General features: G+C 43.9%; 1 protein-coding gene across 1 annotated transcript in view; it reads right to left on the reverse strand.

Annotated features, from left to right (window-relative positions):
* Positions 1 to 1646: 1646 nt before the first annotated feature.
* ETV5 (ETS variant transcription factor 5) overlaps positions 1647 to 16245 on the reverse strand; it is a 60657-nt gene continuing 46058 nt past the window's right edge. The window contains exons 10-13 of the mRNA XM_058730758.1: positions 14218 to 14286; positions 13889 to 14058; positions 9444 to 9545; positions 1647 to 4188 (exon numbers count right to left, since the gene is read on the reverse strand). Coding sequence (XP_058586741.1) covers positions 3967 to 4188; positions 9444 to 9545; positions 13889 to 14058; positions 14218 to 14286 — 563 coding nt within the window. The 3' untranslated portion in view covers positions 1647 to 3966. The remainder of the gene's footprint in view (positions 4189 to 9443; positions 9546 to 13888; positions 14059 to 14217; positions 14287 to 16245) is intronic.

Raw genomic sequence — 16245 nt, forward strand, 5'->3', positions numbered from 1 at the left:
TATCCTCGCGCCCGACACTGGAAGGGCGGCCCAGTGTTTGGTGACCTCCCGCATTAGGTTAACGATCTGGGTCTGGGCCCAGGCTGGATAATGAGCCCGTGAATAACGGGGAGCTGATTGTCAGAGCCTTATCTTGGTGAAGCGGAGAGGCAGAGCTCCCTTTGTCCTGGGCTCCCCTGCCTTCTCCCCAAGCATCTTTTCTTAATCTGTCGAAGCTAATGGGTTTATGTGGCAGGCATTCATTCCTCACAAGCTCCGATTCAAGCGGCTGTGCACCGATTCAGTCTCAGATGTTTCTCCACTTAACGGCTTGTAAAACAGTGGAAGAAAGATAGTAGATAAACTTACAGAAAGGCTTCTGTTACAGGCCTGGAAAAAGGCTCTACTTATTCCTCTACGGTAACAGGAGTCTTGAAAAGCCCACATGAAGGTACAGAAAAGAGTGAAACAAGAACACCACGGGGCCTAGCACTGCACGCAGTCTGCAGACTATATTTTTCTTCCACACTTTCCCCAAGCGATATATGCCCACAAGAAGGAGACAAACTTGTAAGAAAAATTCTTACTGCTGCACGGCTAAAAACAAACAATAACAGAAAAGAAAAAAAAAAAAAACCAGGCTAGAAAAAAACTTCCTAAGCTTTTGTTGTAATTTTCAGGGGAACAGCCTGATTTTAAAATTAGGAACAATTTCACTTCTTAAGATCAAAGCTTGTTGGGGGAAAATTAGTATGTAAGAACTTCTTAGGTTCTTACTGTTTTTTCAAGTATGTATCCAAGGGGCTGAGCTAGAATCACTCTGGAACCCCTAGTCCTAGCCTAGTTAGTAACCTTTCACACAACCCAGGGTCCAAACATGAGCTACACTTTAAAAAATTGTTACTAAGAGGGGTGCCTGGGTGGCTCAGTCAGTTAAGCGTCCGACTTGGGCTCAGGTCATGATCTCATGGTTTGTGGGTTCAAGCCTCATCCAGGCTCTGCGCTGACAGCTCGGAGCCTGGAGCCTGCTTCGGATTCTGTGTCTCCCTCTCTCTCTGCCCCTCTCCCGGTCACACTCTGTCTGTCTCTCTCTCAAAAGTAAATAAACATTAAAAAAAATTGTTACTAAGAGTTGGCAGGTAGGTGGGCTTGAGGGGGTGGGGTGGTCTCAGCTCACCACTGGCTGGGAAGAGGACTTCTCTACCTCCTACTCCTTCAGCTCGAATTTTTAGCCACAGTTTAAGAGGGGAGGTGAGGCCAAAGAGCACTGTGCACTAGTTCCAGGTGACAGTTCCTTTAATTCCTCTCTAAATGTCTGAGGAGGGGGGGGTAATGGATGGACGAGAGAAAGGGGGGGGGAGAGAGAAAAAAAGAGAGAGGAAGCCAGGTGGCTTCTGCTTGCTTTAAAACTAGAACACTGAGGGGCACCTGGGTGGCCCAGTCGGTTAAGAATCCAACTCTTGGTTTTGGCTCAGGTCATGATCTCCCAGTTCTCGTGTTTGAGTCCTGTGTCCGGCTCAGTGCTGCTGGTGTGGAGCCTGCTTGGGATTCTCTCTCTCCCCTTCTCTCTACCCCTTCACTGAACTCTCTCAAAATAGATGAATGAATTAAAAAAAAAAAAAATTAGACCACCGAGGGCAAGAAAGAGGCAGGTTTCAGGCACTCGCTAAACTGAAAGCAAACTTCTTTATTGTACACAGTACAGAATATAACGCAGCTTGGCAGGATGCATACGGCCCTGCGCAGGGGAAAGTATTTCAAATCAACTGGCAGGTTAAAGCCTTTCTGCACTGTAGACTTTCCACACTCTGGAAAAGAAGCAAAAATAAAACAAGAAAACAAATAAAAAAAACCAAAACCATCCGGGAGGTGCATGAGTCCGATGGGAATGCAACGGTGATGCCGCCATCCTAGGTCCCGTGACAGCACAGGCCACGCAGTTACAGCCGGGGAGAGGGGAGCTCGGGCTACAGAGGGTTATTTTCATACTTGCTAAGACAGCGTAAATTCATCAAAAAAAGAAAACCCAAACCAGGATAAGTAAAGAAAGAAAAAACAAATCCTATACAGCATTTACAACAAATAAATCTCTAGCCAGCTGGGGGTAAAATATGCATCTATATATAGACTATGTGGAGGTTAGAGAGCTATAAATATGGTTTGGAAAGAGTCCTTTGATTAGAGTACAATGCTAATTAAGGCCCAAGCTAGAGGTTCAATACCTTTGTGGGCTAATTAGCTTCCAATAGAGGAAAACCTCCTGTTTTCAGAGCTGTAAAACGCACCCCCTTATCCCTAGGACCCTCTTCACAGACATGCTGCTGGTCTTAAGGGGGACTGTTTGAGACAGTAGCGCACCCCATTCGTAGGAAAACAAATCAAAGCCTGTTTCTTCCGCTCACCGTGTCGGCACGGTCTTCCCCGTGTGAAGAACAGCAGTCGTTCCTGACGTGCTGAGTGCCGCGGGGAGCACGGAATCCTACCAGCAGGGCAGGTAGCAAGGTACCACCACCTCCTAAGAACTTTTCCTCTACTTCGAGGCCAACTTTCACATAGCTTTAGCTGGGTTGTTTAAAACTTTTCCAATATAATACAGCAATCCGAATAGCTTTTTTTTTTGAAGGTGGCAAGAAACTAAAACGCTAGCACTGTTTTTACCTGTCAGTGTCACACGTACATCTGAAACCCTATCAAATCATATGCAGGGTTTAAAGTCCAAGGATTAAAGGAAAAAAAAAAAAAGAAACAAAACAGACGAATGAAATGGAAATTGTCATCAGTCACGCCCAGGGAGAAACCCCCAGGGTTCCCACCAGGTGGCCAGGTTTCAAATGGACATGATATGTATTATGTACATATGCTTTCCAGAGAGGGCGTGTTAGAGAACGCGGGGAACTATACACATAGAATCTCAGCGGGGTGTCCAGGCTGCCCTGCACACCTCAAAAATGTACAACTCAGGTGCAAATGTTCTGTCAGGCTGTCTGGTGCAGAAAGCACAAAGCAGGCAATAAAGTGGGCTTGGACACTGCTAAGGGCAAGCCCCCAGCAAAGCCCCTTTCAAGCTGCAGCGTCTTCATCGGTCGGCACCGCCCTGCTAAAGGACGCAGTGCGCAGTTACCAAAAGGTTTGTTTTTTTTTTTTGCTTTAAATACCAAAACTACAAAAATCAGTTTATAAACTGTTTTTCCAAAACAACCACCAAAACAAAACAATCCCCCGAATCAAAGCAAAACAAAATACTGTCAAAAGTGTAAATCACCCTTCTGAAATGAAAGCCATCCACACACGGCCGTGTGACTGGGAAGAGAAAGGGGGCTTGTTCTACTTGGTGACCACATGGCTAGAAGGTTCCCAAGAGTAGCAATGGTTTATTATTTGAGAACCATGGAGTGGGTAACAGCTGTTCTGACTTCCCCCCCACCCCCATCCTTCTTTCTAGACCAAGGGGGAAACATTTCAGATTGAGCTAGAAGAACTCTCCAGATTTTAAGATCTATTTTTAACCCTTCATGGTTTGAGCCTCCCCGACTTCGTAGCCTACCTACTCTTCTACAGGTTTGTCATTTCTTGTTCAATAAATTGTGCAAATCAGAGCCCTTCTACGTAAAGGCAATTAGTAGTCCGTGATCAATGCAGATTGTCACACACTCCATCCTGGTTTGTGGGCACTAACCTGAACAAGGTATTGCTTTGCATATATTGTCCATGGGAAGGAGGCTCCGTTTCAATCTCTTCCCAGAAACCTTGTCAGGGTCAGAGCTGAGACACCAGCCTTTTGGTGGTTTCTCTGCCCCTCCCTGTCCCCACTCCCCAGCCAAGGTATCGGTCTTTAAGGGTGCCAATCCAGAGACAGCTTGAGTTCTCCAGATAATACTCAAAGGGCAAGCTTTAGGAACAGCCAAAAACACAAACAAAACCACTGCCCTCATTTGCCTGAATGGGAACTGCTAGCTCTAGGGTTTGGCTGCTTAGCCGCTCAGAAACTTAGTAAGCAAAGCCCTCGGCATAGGGGAGGCTGCTGCAGCGATCCACGTCCAGGAGGTAAGCCGGGTTGTCTTCAAAGTGGGTCAGTGGCAGGGTATCCTCCTCGTTGAGGTGACACTCAGACTCTGCCTTCAGGAACGGACGCTGGTTGTCAGGGAAGGCCATGGAGAAAAGGGCATCCGGGTCACAGACAAATTTATAGACGTATCGCTCCCCAGCCACCTGAGAGAGAAAACATGCTTTATAAGGCCCAGCTGGAACAGGGCATGGGGGGCCGGGGAGGATGGGAACCAAGGGTAGGATAATGAGATAACTGAACGTCATCAAGTTCTCAAGGAGCCAGGGACCAAAGGAGGCTCATTAGTAGTTGATTGTCCGAATCATTCAGATTTACTTTGATCAATCTTGGGGACCTGTTAGCTGCCAAGCGTTGCGTTGACACCACAGCTCGGCACTTGAAAAAGAAGATACCCGAATTTCAAGATCACACTAGATAGGCTATTTTATTTATTTGATAGGCTCTTTTATTTTAATTTTTTAAATGCTTTTTAATTTGTTTTTGAGAGAGGGAGAGGGAGAGAGAGAATCCCAAGCAGGCTCTGCGCTGCAGAGCCTGGCGTGAGGCTGGATCCCATGAACCTGTGAGATCATGACCCGAGCCGAAATCTAGAGTCGGATGCTTAACTGACTGAGCCACCCAGGAACCCCAAGGCTTTTATTTAAACAATTTTTTAAGGGGTGCCTGGGTGGCTCAGTCGGTTGAGCGTCCGACTTCGGCTCAGGTCACAATCTCGCGGTCCGTGGGCTCGAGCCCCGCATCGGGCTCTGGGCTGATGGCTCAGAGCCTGGAGCCTGCTTCCGATTCTGCGTCTCCCTCTCTCTCTGCCCCTCCCCCATTCATGCTCTGTCTCTCTCTGTCTCAAAAATAAATAAACGTTAAAAAATTTAAAAAAAAATTTTTTTAAGTTTATTTATTTATTTTGAGAGAGAGGGAGAGACTGAGTGTGCGTGAGTTGGGAAGGGACAGAGAGAGAATCCCAAGTGGGCTCCATCCACGCTGTTGTGCAGAGCCGGACATGAGGCTCTAAATCAGGAACCATGAGATGGAGACCTGAGCCAAAATCAAGAGTCGGACGCTTAACTGACGCAGCCACCTAGGCTCCCCTAGATAAGTTCTTTTAGAGAATTCTCACTGTGTTATACTCATTTACCTAGGAAGAAAGCTTACGATGAGGCTGGTGCTTAGTGTTACAAGGGGGATTGAAAGGTTAAATGCAGCACAGGGATCACGTTTTCCGTTACCTCCAAGGCTCACAGTCTTCACAGTACAGCTTTGTTATTCTGAAGGGCTAGGAATTTGATCAGAGACCCTACATGGGAACTTAAATTTGTCCTAAGCCAAGTAGAGTTGCTTTTTGGCTTACCTGTGGTTTTACATTATGCATTCCATGGTTCTGCTACACTGAAGAACTGCTAACTACCTTTTAATGAATTTTATGCATGATAAGATTATTAGAACCAAAAGGTCTTGATTCAAAGGCCTCACAATGCAGTTCGAGGAGCCATCTAGGTCAATGGGATCACCTGTTCTCTGCTGGTTGTTTAGCATCAGCACAAGAAGACACACACCACTCAAAATCAAACCTGATAATGCGCTTCACTTGGGTAATGCAAAGGGGCAAGGGAAGGCAGCTAAAATTACTGATAAAATAAACATTTTAGGCTCAAAAATTCAAAAGATTGAGTTTAACCCTGCCCTTCAGTCATTCTGTTGTGATTGTAAAATCTTTTTTTGAATTTTTAAAAATCTTTATTTATTTTTGAGAGAGAGAGTGGAGGAAGGGCAGAGAGACGGGAGACACAGAATCTAAAGCAGGCATTAGGCTTTAACCTGTCAGCACAGAGCCCAGTGTGGGGCTGGAACCCATGAACTGTGAGATCGTGACCTGAGCCGAAGTCAGACGCTTAACCAACTAAGCCACCAGGCGCCACATAAAATCTTTTTTTAATTGCAGAGATACGCCTTTGCTTCCAAATCTTGGGCTTAACAAATCTGTGGCTACAGAGGCAGGTTGTAGAGGTAACAGAATTATCCTAATAGGTCTCAGGTGCCTGGGTGGCTCAGGCAGTAAAGTGTCCGACTCTTGATTCTGGCTTAGGTCATGAGCTCACGGTCGTGAGATCAAGCCCTGCATTGAGCCACACGTTGGGCTCAACGCTGGGCATGGAACCTGCCTAAGATTCTCTCTTTCCCTTTCTGCCTCTCCCACACTCACGCTGTCTCTCTTTCTTACTGAAAATAAATAAATAAAACTAAAAAAAAAAGAATTATCCTAATAAGGCCTAAAAGCTTATTTCATGGTGATACTTCTGTCTAGTCACCAGAACATGGCTGTCTGCACCAATGTTCTTTGGAACTTAAACACTAGGAGTTAGGGGCTATGTATGAAACTGGACAGTTAGGATCTTCACCAAAGCAAGACTTAAGGGTGGCAGATGTACACAATTAATCATCCCTATTTAGATTTTTTAAGCTATAGATTTACACTAAATCTTGGATTCCCTCCCTCAAAAGCCAGTACATGTATGTAGAAGAGTGAGGCAGGAGGGCATAGTGGAAACATAAGATCAGGGGCCAGGACTTGATAGCTTTCTATCCTGGTTCAGTTACTAATGAGTCTTAACCTCTGTGAACCTCAATTTTCCCTTTCAAAAATTGAGGGTATGGGACTATAGCTTTTTAAAATTTCTCCCCACATGGGCATGCTATCATTCATCTTTAATTAGTTCTCATTTACTCATGGGTCATGTGACCAATACAACAAAAATCCTTTACACTGACTGGATAGTGCATTACCATCTCTGGAACATTTTCCCATAAATTACCCTGTGATATTGCTGCAACATTTTTCATCTCCATTTTTATTGGGAATAGAGTCTTTGGGAGGTTAATACAAAGCATACAACTAATAAATGGGAGTGTTAGGATCTGAACCCATCCAAGTTCATTCCTGTGCCTTCCTTTACTCTTTGCCTGTCTTATTCTCAGAAATGAAGTTCTCTTCTACTTCCTTAAAAAACAAGGACCTAGTCATAGGGACAACTAGTTCAAGTTCCAGATTGGATCTGGAGTTGGAAACAGCAAAGGAATAAACAGCTCTTCTTCCTGAATTTACGATTCCACCTGATAGTATTAACATTAAAATGGTGGCGGGGGAGAGGAGTATGTGTATGTGTAAAGTTTGGGGGAAAGCGGAAAGTGATTGCTAATGGGTTTAGGGTTTCTTTCTGGGGTGATAAAATGTTCTAAAATTGATTGTGGTGATGGTTGCACAACTGTGAATATATTAAAAAACCACTGAATTGCACACTTTACAAAAAGGGGAAGTAGAATAGAGTGATTGCCCATCCTAGAGTCTCTATCAACGCTGTGCCAAGCACTGAAGTGAAACCCTCAGCCCTGTCCCAAAGGAGCTTGCACTCCTGTGAGGGATACTGACAAGTAGTGAGTAACTTAGAAAAAAGAGACAAGGGCCATGATAGAGATACATGTAGGTGCTACTGGAAGCAGGAAAGGGACCCAACCCGAGGACTTCAGATTCTTGGAGTGTTAAGGTGATTACTGGCTGGCCAGGCAATGAAGGGACTAGGAATGTTCTAATTCTTAAATAGGATGATAGTTTAATTTGTTTTTGTTTTTTTTTTCATTTTTTAATATGTTTGATGACTTACATGCATGTGATCTGTATTCTTTGGTAAACAAATACTACATTAATTAAAAGAAGATGGCTGTGCAAGTGACAGAGGTCAAATGCAGGTAAGGAAACAGATGTTAGGTGATGGTGCCCAGACTGGGAATAGCCTTATAGTCTATATGAAGCACTACAATACCGTGAGACTTTATTTTTATCTTTACCTTACGTCTTTATCCAGAAGACAATGAAAAGCTGTTTAATATTTGTTAAGCTGGTGAGAGGAATATGGGGTCACATTACCACCTGCCCACAAGAAAGATAAACCTGGCTTCAGCATAGCCAAGTTCTCAACAGCAATGGCCATATGCTTCTGCCAAGTGCCTCTTATCGGCTACCACCAGACTGCCACGATGTGTAAATATTAGAGTCTGGGTTATAGCACAGCATAAAATATGGTGGCTACGAATGCTGAACCAGTGATCTGCCATTGCCATCCTCTGCCTATCCATAGGATTTTCAGACTGTGGTCCTCTCACCGGCCACCCCTATAGGTATTTTGTGCTGGCTTCCTCAAAATACACTTCATCCTTTATTCTGCCAACAACCTGCTACCAGGTGATTCTGCTGCCATTTTATAAACCTTGGGTCTTTAACTTGAGTTCCAGTTTCTATAGGTTCGGAGAGAGAAACAGGATTTCCTTATTCCTCTAACACTATTGAGAATATTAAACCTGCAGCTGCTCTGGAAAACAGTGTGGAGGTTCCTCAAAAAATTAAAAATAGAACTACCCTATGATCCAGCAATAGCACTGCTAGGAATTTACCCAAGGGATACAGGAGTGCTGATGCATAGGGGCACATGTACCCCAATGTTTACAGCAGCGCTTTCAACAATATCCAAATTATGGAAAGAGCCTAAATGTCCATCAATTGATGAATGGATAAAGAAGATGTGGTTTATATTACAACAGAATACTACTTGGCAATGAGAAAAAATGAAATCATGCCATTGGCAGCAATGTGGATGGAACTGGAAGGTAGTATGCTGAGTGAAATAAGTCAGTCAGAGAAAGACAGATACCATATGTCTTCATTCATATGTGGATCTTGAGAAACTTAACAGAAGACCATGGGGGAGGGGAAGGGAAAGGGGAAAAAGATAGTTACAAACAGAGAGGGAGGGAGGGAGGCAAATCACAAGAGACTCTTAAATACAGAGAACAAACTGAAGGTCAATGGGGGAGTGGGGGAGAGAGGAAAATGAGTGATGGGCATTGAGGAGGGCACTTGTTGGGATGAACACTGGGTGTTGTACGTAAGCCAATTTGACAATAAATTATATTAAAAAAAGAATTAAATCAAGATATTTAGAGGTCTAGGTGTTTTGACAACTAAAGATTTCAACTCAGCACTTATGGGAGTAAAGACCTTCAAGTTGATTCCCTGATGTACTCATGTACTATGGATGTAATAGTTGGCCTAAGTTTCTGGACATTTTTGTAATTAGAGGCAGTTTAAATAAAGCAGAGGAGCCTAATTTTCCCATAGCGTGCTCCACATGCAACCTCTGGTTTCTGTGTACCCAAGAGCATTAAGAGTGCTCTTTATATCTCATTTGACTCTTATCTTAAGTTTGTTTTTCCAAGATTTTTTTCCTACAGCAGAATCATTTATGAGGCTGACATTTTCTCCCAGCCATTATAAACAGTCTTATTATGGAAGCCCTTGGCATTTTCTTTGAAAGTGGTCAGAGCGGTCTAGGTGTCTCTCATCATTGCTCACCTTCTGCATGATGCCCTTTTCGTAGTAATAGCGTAGAGAACGGCTGAGCTTGTCATAGTTCATGGCTGGCCGGTTCTTCTGGATGCCCCAACGCCGAGCAACCTAAAGAGACAGGAAGACAGAGAGCAATGGAAACTCATTCCCTGGGCCTGGTGGTTTTCTCCCAATCCCAGGAGAGCCAGTTCTGTAATTTGACTGCTTTGGTCAATGATCCATTTCCCTGACCTGGAAGCAAAAATCACTTAATTCCCTCAAGACCAGATGTTCAACAAAGGTGATGATTTAGTCACAACTGCTAAGAGGTGAGATCTAGAGGTGGAAGAATCCTAGCACTTTAAGATTGCAGAGGGCTTGGCTAAGGTCCCAGAGGAAGCAGGCTCTCTAGTGTTTCTCCACATATGAATTATTGACCAATACCCATAGACCATTAACATGTTGCCATTAAGTGCTATGGCTTCTGTAGCAGTCAATAAGGAATAATTAGAGTGGTCATTCTTGAAACATTAGAAACACACTAGTGAGTTGCTAATGGGCCAGCAGAGCAAAAGTTCAATTCTAATAAGATTGGCGAGGGGCTGGGAGCTGTTTACTTACTGCAGCTCATGGAATAAGGGGGAACCGGATCATTCCAGCCCACTGCCATCCAATCCCCTGCTCCCAGCAGACTTACAGAATGGACATTAAGACATGCGGCACCATTATCCACTTAATGAAAAATTAACAGGGCTTCCCAAACAGTTATGAAGTGCATTATACCCAACCCAGGCCACCTGACGTGCAGTGATGGGGATGTAATGGGAGCTTTGGGCGAAGAAGCCTTACAGCAAGAAAACTTCCTAGTAGACTTTCCCAATCATCAGGACAGCCAAGCAACTTCTGTTCTCAAGTATCTCAACATCCAAACCCTACCTGTAAGGACGACTGTCCAAGGAGAAGAATAACTCCAGAAACATGAGTCTCCTCAGAGGTCTTTAAGTGTATGTAAACCAGGGGTTCATGTTTTGAAAATTTGAGATCGCTTTTGGAAACTTAAAAAAACAAACAAACAGAATAACTGTATTCCTTTGATCTTTAAAAAACCAGATGTTACACACAAAATGGGAAGTAGGAAGACTGTGAACGGGAAAGTGGGTCATAAAAAACGCATTTCACTTAAAGTTATTTCCTTAAAGTATTTGGGCAGAATGAAAGCAACATCTTCTGAAGTCAGGATTCTAAGCTGACCTTTAAAAAAAATATCAGAAATGATCTGATAAGCAAGGAAGAATGCGTCTGTCCTAATTACATTAGAATAATTCAATAGCCATGATTCCTCTCTGCCTTGCAACAGACCATGTGAAAGTTAACTTTCCATTTGTTTGCCTCACGCCCCTATGGCAAACACGATGTCCCTGGCTCTCCTTTCCCCATACTGCACCCATTCAACTCCATCTTTGAAATAGCCAAAAAGGCACAAGTAAGCAAAAATCCATCCCTTGGTTAGAGAAGATACAACATTTTAAGCCGGAAGAAATTCAGGTCTTTCTACCCTGTTCGAAAGCAATGACACCATAAAGCTGTCCTTGAAGTACTATGAGCCGTCAAGTGACACAAGGGGCCTTACAAAAGAAGCCCAGCCTCAACGTCTTACTGTATTCAGTGGTGGAAACCAACTCTTGAACATTCTCCAACTTCAGCCTTGGCCTCTCCTTGCTGTCACTTGCATAATGCAATAGCTTACTGGAGAGAGGTTGTGCATATGCGCTGACTTTGAAGCAGCTCTGGTAGCCATAGTTACTGACTCATCCTCTTGGGCCAGGGCCCTGTGATTCAATAGCCCTCCCCAGGGCTGCTCCTTCCACAGTAAGGCATGATACGGCACACTGAAGGCTGCTGGAAATGAGGGCTGCCCCATTTCTGGGGGAAGGGGAGCAGGCAATAGCTTGTCAGCAGCTCTTTCTTTCATTTTTTCCATTCATTACTTCGATAACGTGCCTCTTGAGGACGGAGGCTGAAAGAGTTAAAAGACTCACATTTCTTTTCCTCCCTTTTCAAGAGAGAGCAAGCCACAGCACAAGGAGCGGCTCTTTCTAGCAGCCCATCCTTTTAAACCTCCCCATGGCATCAGTTATCTGCCACATGTTCAACAAACAACCCTACCCCCCAAAATATTCATTAATGCAGATTCACAGTTAAAATGGCTCCAGATTAAAGCCGAGTCAGTCATAATTGAGAGGGTGCTAAGCTGGATGACTATCAAAAGACATTTGATTAGGGGGCCTGCCAAAACGCAGTTCTAAAACCACAATTTCCATGCACAGTGTAATGGATATTATGGATAATTACCCAGAGTGCACTACTCAGCCACACAGCTGCCTACAATTACGTCCCAAACAGCTTCCTCCTCCGCTTCACCCTTCAAGCTCCCCCCATGACAACGTCTTACAGCCTTTTCGAGGAGTTGGTATCTTCCTGACTTTAACAAAGAGTAGGGATGGCCAAAGTTATACAACCAGTAGGTTAAGAAAACCAAGGCTGCAGGCTGTGTGTCCTGAGGCCCAGTGCACACACAGAACAGAATCGGTCCTAGAACATCAGAGAATAGAACATTCAGAGTTCAGGGAATGCTGGGGGATTTCAAGGTGGAGTGGAAGGAAGTACTTCCTGAAGAAACAAAGCTGTCCAGTCAGCTGAGGGAGGCGCAAGGCCACCACAGGCCTCTGGTGCGACCTGGCTACTTGACATTTATGAGCATTTTGGATTAATATTAGTTTCCCTATTAAGTACGAAAGCAGGGGCCCTTTACCATCTGTTCATCGTTGTCTTTACCACTGGTAGGAGAGCAGAAGATTCAATAACAGCTTTATAAAGGGTCATAACCAGGTTTACCTGCAGCTGCACAGCCTGTGCTTAGGCCTGAGGCAGTGGCAATAAAGTAATAAAAGCTCCTGCTTGTGAAATGAGATAAATCAATAAGGGCTGCCCACATGACAGATTTGCTTTCGAAAAGCCTCAGTGAGTCTAGGCAACATGCTTTCCTCAAGCGTCATATAAACCTGGCTGTGATATCAGGAAAAGGATGTGGGGTGGGGGGGCTCTCCAGTAGGGCTCCATTTGTACATGACTTAGCCCAGAAGAAACCTTAGAAAAACACAGTAGTACTAAACTCTGGCTTTGAAGGGAGACTGAGTCTTAACAGAAACTGTTTACGATAGATGTTGACACATTTCCATTTTCATGAATGATACAAGACAGGGAACGCCATACAGCTTCTTTTTATAACTGCCTTCAATGAAGCCTTTCTTATCAGTCCTATCAGTCAGGATTCTTTATAAATTCCCAATCCACATAGTCTCCTTTTCTCATCTTAACTTTCAGATCATCTTCTTTTTCTAAACCAAGTGCCAAGTGGTTACTTCCTGCTGTTAACTCCCAGACCAACTATCCCCTTGGTGTGCTGAGTGAGCCTTGGTGTTAATCAAACAACATCTAAAACTGTAGTTCTTGCTCAAATGCCTTCCAATAGGACTGTTCCCATTTCGATTAAATCCAACCCAAAGACAACTTCTGCTCTGCTGGTTTAATATATAATGCCTAGGTATATGCTACCAAAAGAAGCATATGTCAAGATCTTCAGGGCAGGGTTCCCCCCCGCCCCCCCATTTATGATCTCTTTAGATTTTAAATCAAATAGAAATTTAAAATCAGCGCTTTTGGAATATGCCAAACTGAAACCATGATTTAGTTCACTTTGTTATGTGATATTCAGGAAAGGCATTTTGTGTATTTTCTCCATTGAAGAAATGGTATTGGTATTATCTGTAGGCCTATCTGTCAACAGTTCTGGGCAAAGGACAGTAATAATGTTTCTTTGTCTATTAAAATAATGAAGGTTTGGGGTCACCTCTCAACTATTGTGATGCCATGTGATAAGCTTAAAAAAAAAAACCAAGCTCATAAGACTGACCCATTTCTGATCACTTTATTTGTCTAGGTTAGAGCCATTTGAAATATGCTGTGGGGAAGTTGCATCTTATGTTACCAAAATGTCATACAGTGTGTCCGTGTAGCCTCAAATGTAGCCTGACTCATACAAGGACCAACACCAAAACAAGCTGGTATCACGAAACAACACTTGAGAAAGACTTTCCAAGATGGAAAACAGACGTTATCTAAATGCAAGTCTTTGTGGCCTCACTCTATAGATTATGCAGATGTTTAACTAATACTTTTTGTGTTTTCTCCAGTGGAGACCCCTGCGTGTCCCTGAACTGTAAATTGTCCTATCGATAGGAAAAGAACTGCCAAGCCCATTGGCCAGGTCAGAGCGTGAATGAGAAGGAAGAGTGTATTTCACATAGTGAAAAGCCTCAATGGAGAACTAAACGAGCACCCGTCACCATCACCATCATCTTCATCATCATCATCAGTGGGTCAAGTATCATCCAAGTCTAGCCAGTGCTTACCTCCTCAGGTTCGATCAGCTTAAACTCCATGCCACGACCCGTCCAGGCAATGAAGTGGGCATTTGCTGGGTCATCAAGCAGGGTAACCAGGAACTGCCACAGCTGAAGGGAACCTCGTCTCTGATAAGGGGGCCCCTCCCGATACATGGTGGGCTCTTGTTTGACTTTGCCTATTTGGGACAAGGATATACATGCAATACTTTAGTCTTAAGTTTCTCAGGTGTCTCAGGCATGAAGGAGTTATTCTCGCCGACTCTGTGTTAACAACACTGAGGCGCTCTGACATCTCCAACACTCTGGCTTAGCAACAAACTGGAGAGGCTACTTACCTTCCAGTCTCTCAGGAACAACACAAGTGTCATCAAAGTACAACCGGGGATCTTTTTCATATGAAAAGCCTGAAGGAAAAGTTAAAAAGAAAAACCATGTTGCTTGACAAACTCTATCTGTATTCTACTAACACTCTGGATTTAAGGACTAAAATGGAATTCTACTATTTCAGGTCCGAAGCCGTATTAATTGCGGTATGCGTGCCAGTCTGAATTTGGGGGGCTTCAAAAGGACTTAGGCATTTGTGTTCTGATGTCTTAGTCAGAGAGGCATCGATTCCTGCTATTTGAGCTAAGACTGCAGGGAAGCGCTGAGTCACGGGTGAGTTCCTTCACATCTTGTTATGAGGTCTGTGTGGGTCATTGTTGCTGTGGCTAAGCTTTTATATCTGAAAAGGCATCTCATCTATTTCCATTGGCCTAGCTGGGAGGATTTGGTTGATCTGCACGTAGTCTTGCCATTTTCCTTCTAGCAAATATTAATTTCAACCTTTCCTACGAATCGTCAAGACTTCCACTGTACCCCATTCAATTATGAAGGAGCTTACAGGGTAGACGATGTTGCCAAAATGAGTAAAGACATGGGCCTGGGGAGGACTGTGACCAGCAATAAGTTTAAAAGCAAGTTGGCGGTATTATCAGCAGACATAATGGAGGAAATCTGAAGAGATTTCTTCTAGCAAGAAAACTTATTCATTGTCTAGACAATAAGACAGAGGTCAAAAAAGGGGAGCTGATGGGCTCAACACATGGAAATGGAAATGAAAGGAAGGTAGGGCAAAAAATGAAAGGCGTCAAGGAGAAGGAAGGATGGCCAGCATTCTCAGTCCACAAACCCTTAATAGGCATTCGATGCTGACCACCACGTCACGTCACCAGGCACCCTGACAAGATCAGTGTTCAGTTCAAAGCCAGTTAATAGACAGGCTCGATGAGGACCACATCCTTCTCTGTGGCCTAGCCTGGGTCTGACGTGTGAGCATGCCAGCACGCCCTCAGGAGAGAGCCCTAGCAGCTCCTGTGTGCTAAGCCATGCGCCCGTTCCATTCATCTGGCTGCAGGGTACAGGCTATGTGTGTAGGCTATGTCATGGGGAGAGGCCAGGGGAGCTGCTCTGCAGTGAAGGACTGGCATTAGATGCTGAGAGGGATTTGCTAGGACTTGAAAAACCCGCGGGGAAAGATGCCAAGAAATAATCTGCTGTTCTTTAAGATCAAGTTCTCGGCAGGACCAGCACCATTTTTAAGAGGCCTGGGACGGGAAAGCACTGCCCAGCTTGGAGGAAACTGAGATTATTTTGAGGTTTGTATTATTCTCAGCCCCAAGCGCTATTTCTGTTTATTTAACAACATCAAAGGAAGCATATTTTATTAGCATTTATTTATTATTTAATCCAATAAATATTTATGCCAGGCACTGTGCTAGAAGGGGGTAGATAAGAAGAATACAGACTTGGTGCTTGCTCTCATGGAGCTTGTATCTCGACTGGGGGACACACACCAAAAAGGCGGGGGGAAAAGTGAGACACAGGGTAGTGTGGAGCATTAAGGAGTGTGGGCCCTGGAGCCAGACTGATGCACCTAGATTAGCTGCGTGACCTCTCTGTGCTTGTTTCCTTATCTGCTGACAGGGGAAGATAGCCATTCCTACAGTGTTGTGTGAGAATACAATGAGTCAATATATATTCTGTTACATTGATCTGTTTTATCTTTATGCCAGGGTGCCAAGAGTAGTTCCTGGCACATAAATGTACAATAAGTGATAGTTTAAAAAAATGAAGAGAGTAGTTGTACATTGTGATAAGTACTATTAAGAAATTAATTGGATAATGTGAGAGCTTTCTTTTAGAATTCTCTGTCATGGATTCTAAATTCCTTGAGGATAAGGACCATGTCCTGAATATCTTAGTATCCTCATATCACCTTGTACATAAGTGCTCAACAAATCTTTGAATAAGTATGAAAGAATCCATTACAAAAAGATTTAAAAATACAATACTAACTTTTCTGAGAGTGAGAAAGAGCGCAC

Source organism: Neofelis nebulosa, chromosome 5 (assembly GCF_028018385.1).
Source record: "Neofelis nebulosa isolate mNeoNeb1 chromosome 5, mNeoNeb1.pri, whole genome shotgun sequence".
Lineage (NCBI taxonomy): Eukaryota > Metazoa > Chordata > Mammalia > Carnivora > Felidae > Neofelis > Neofelis nebulosa.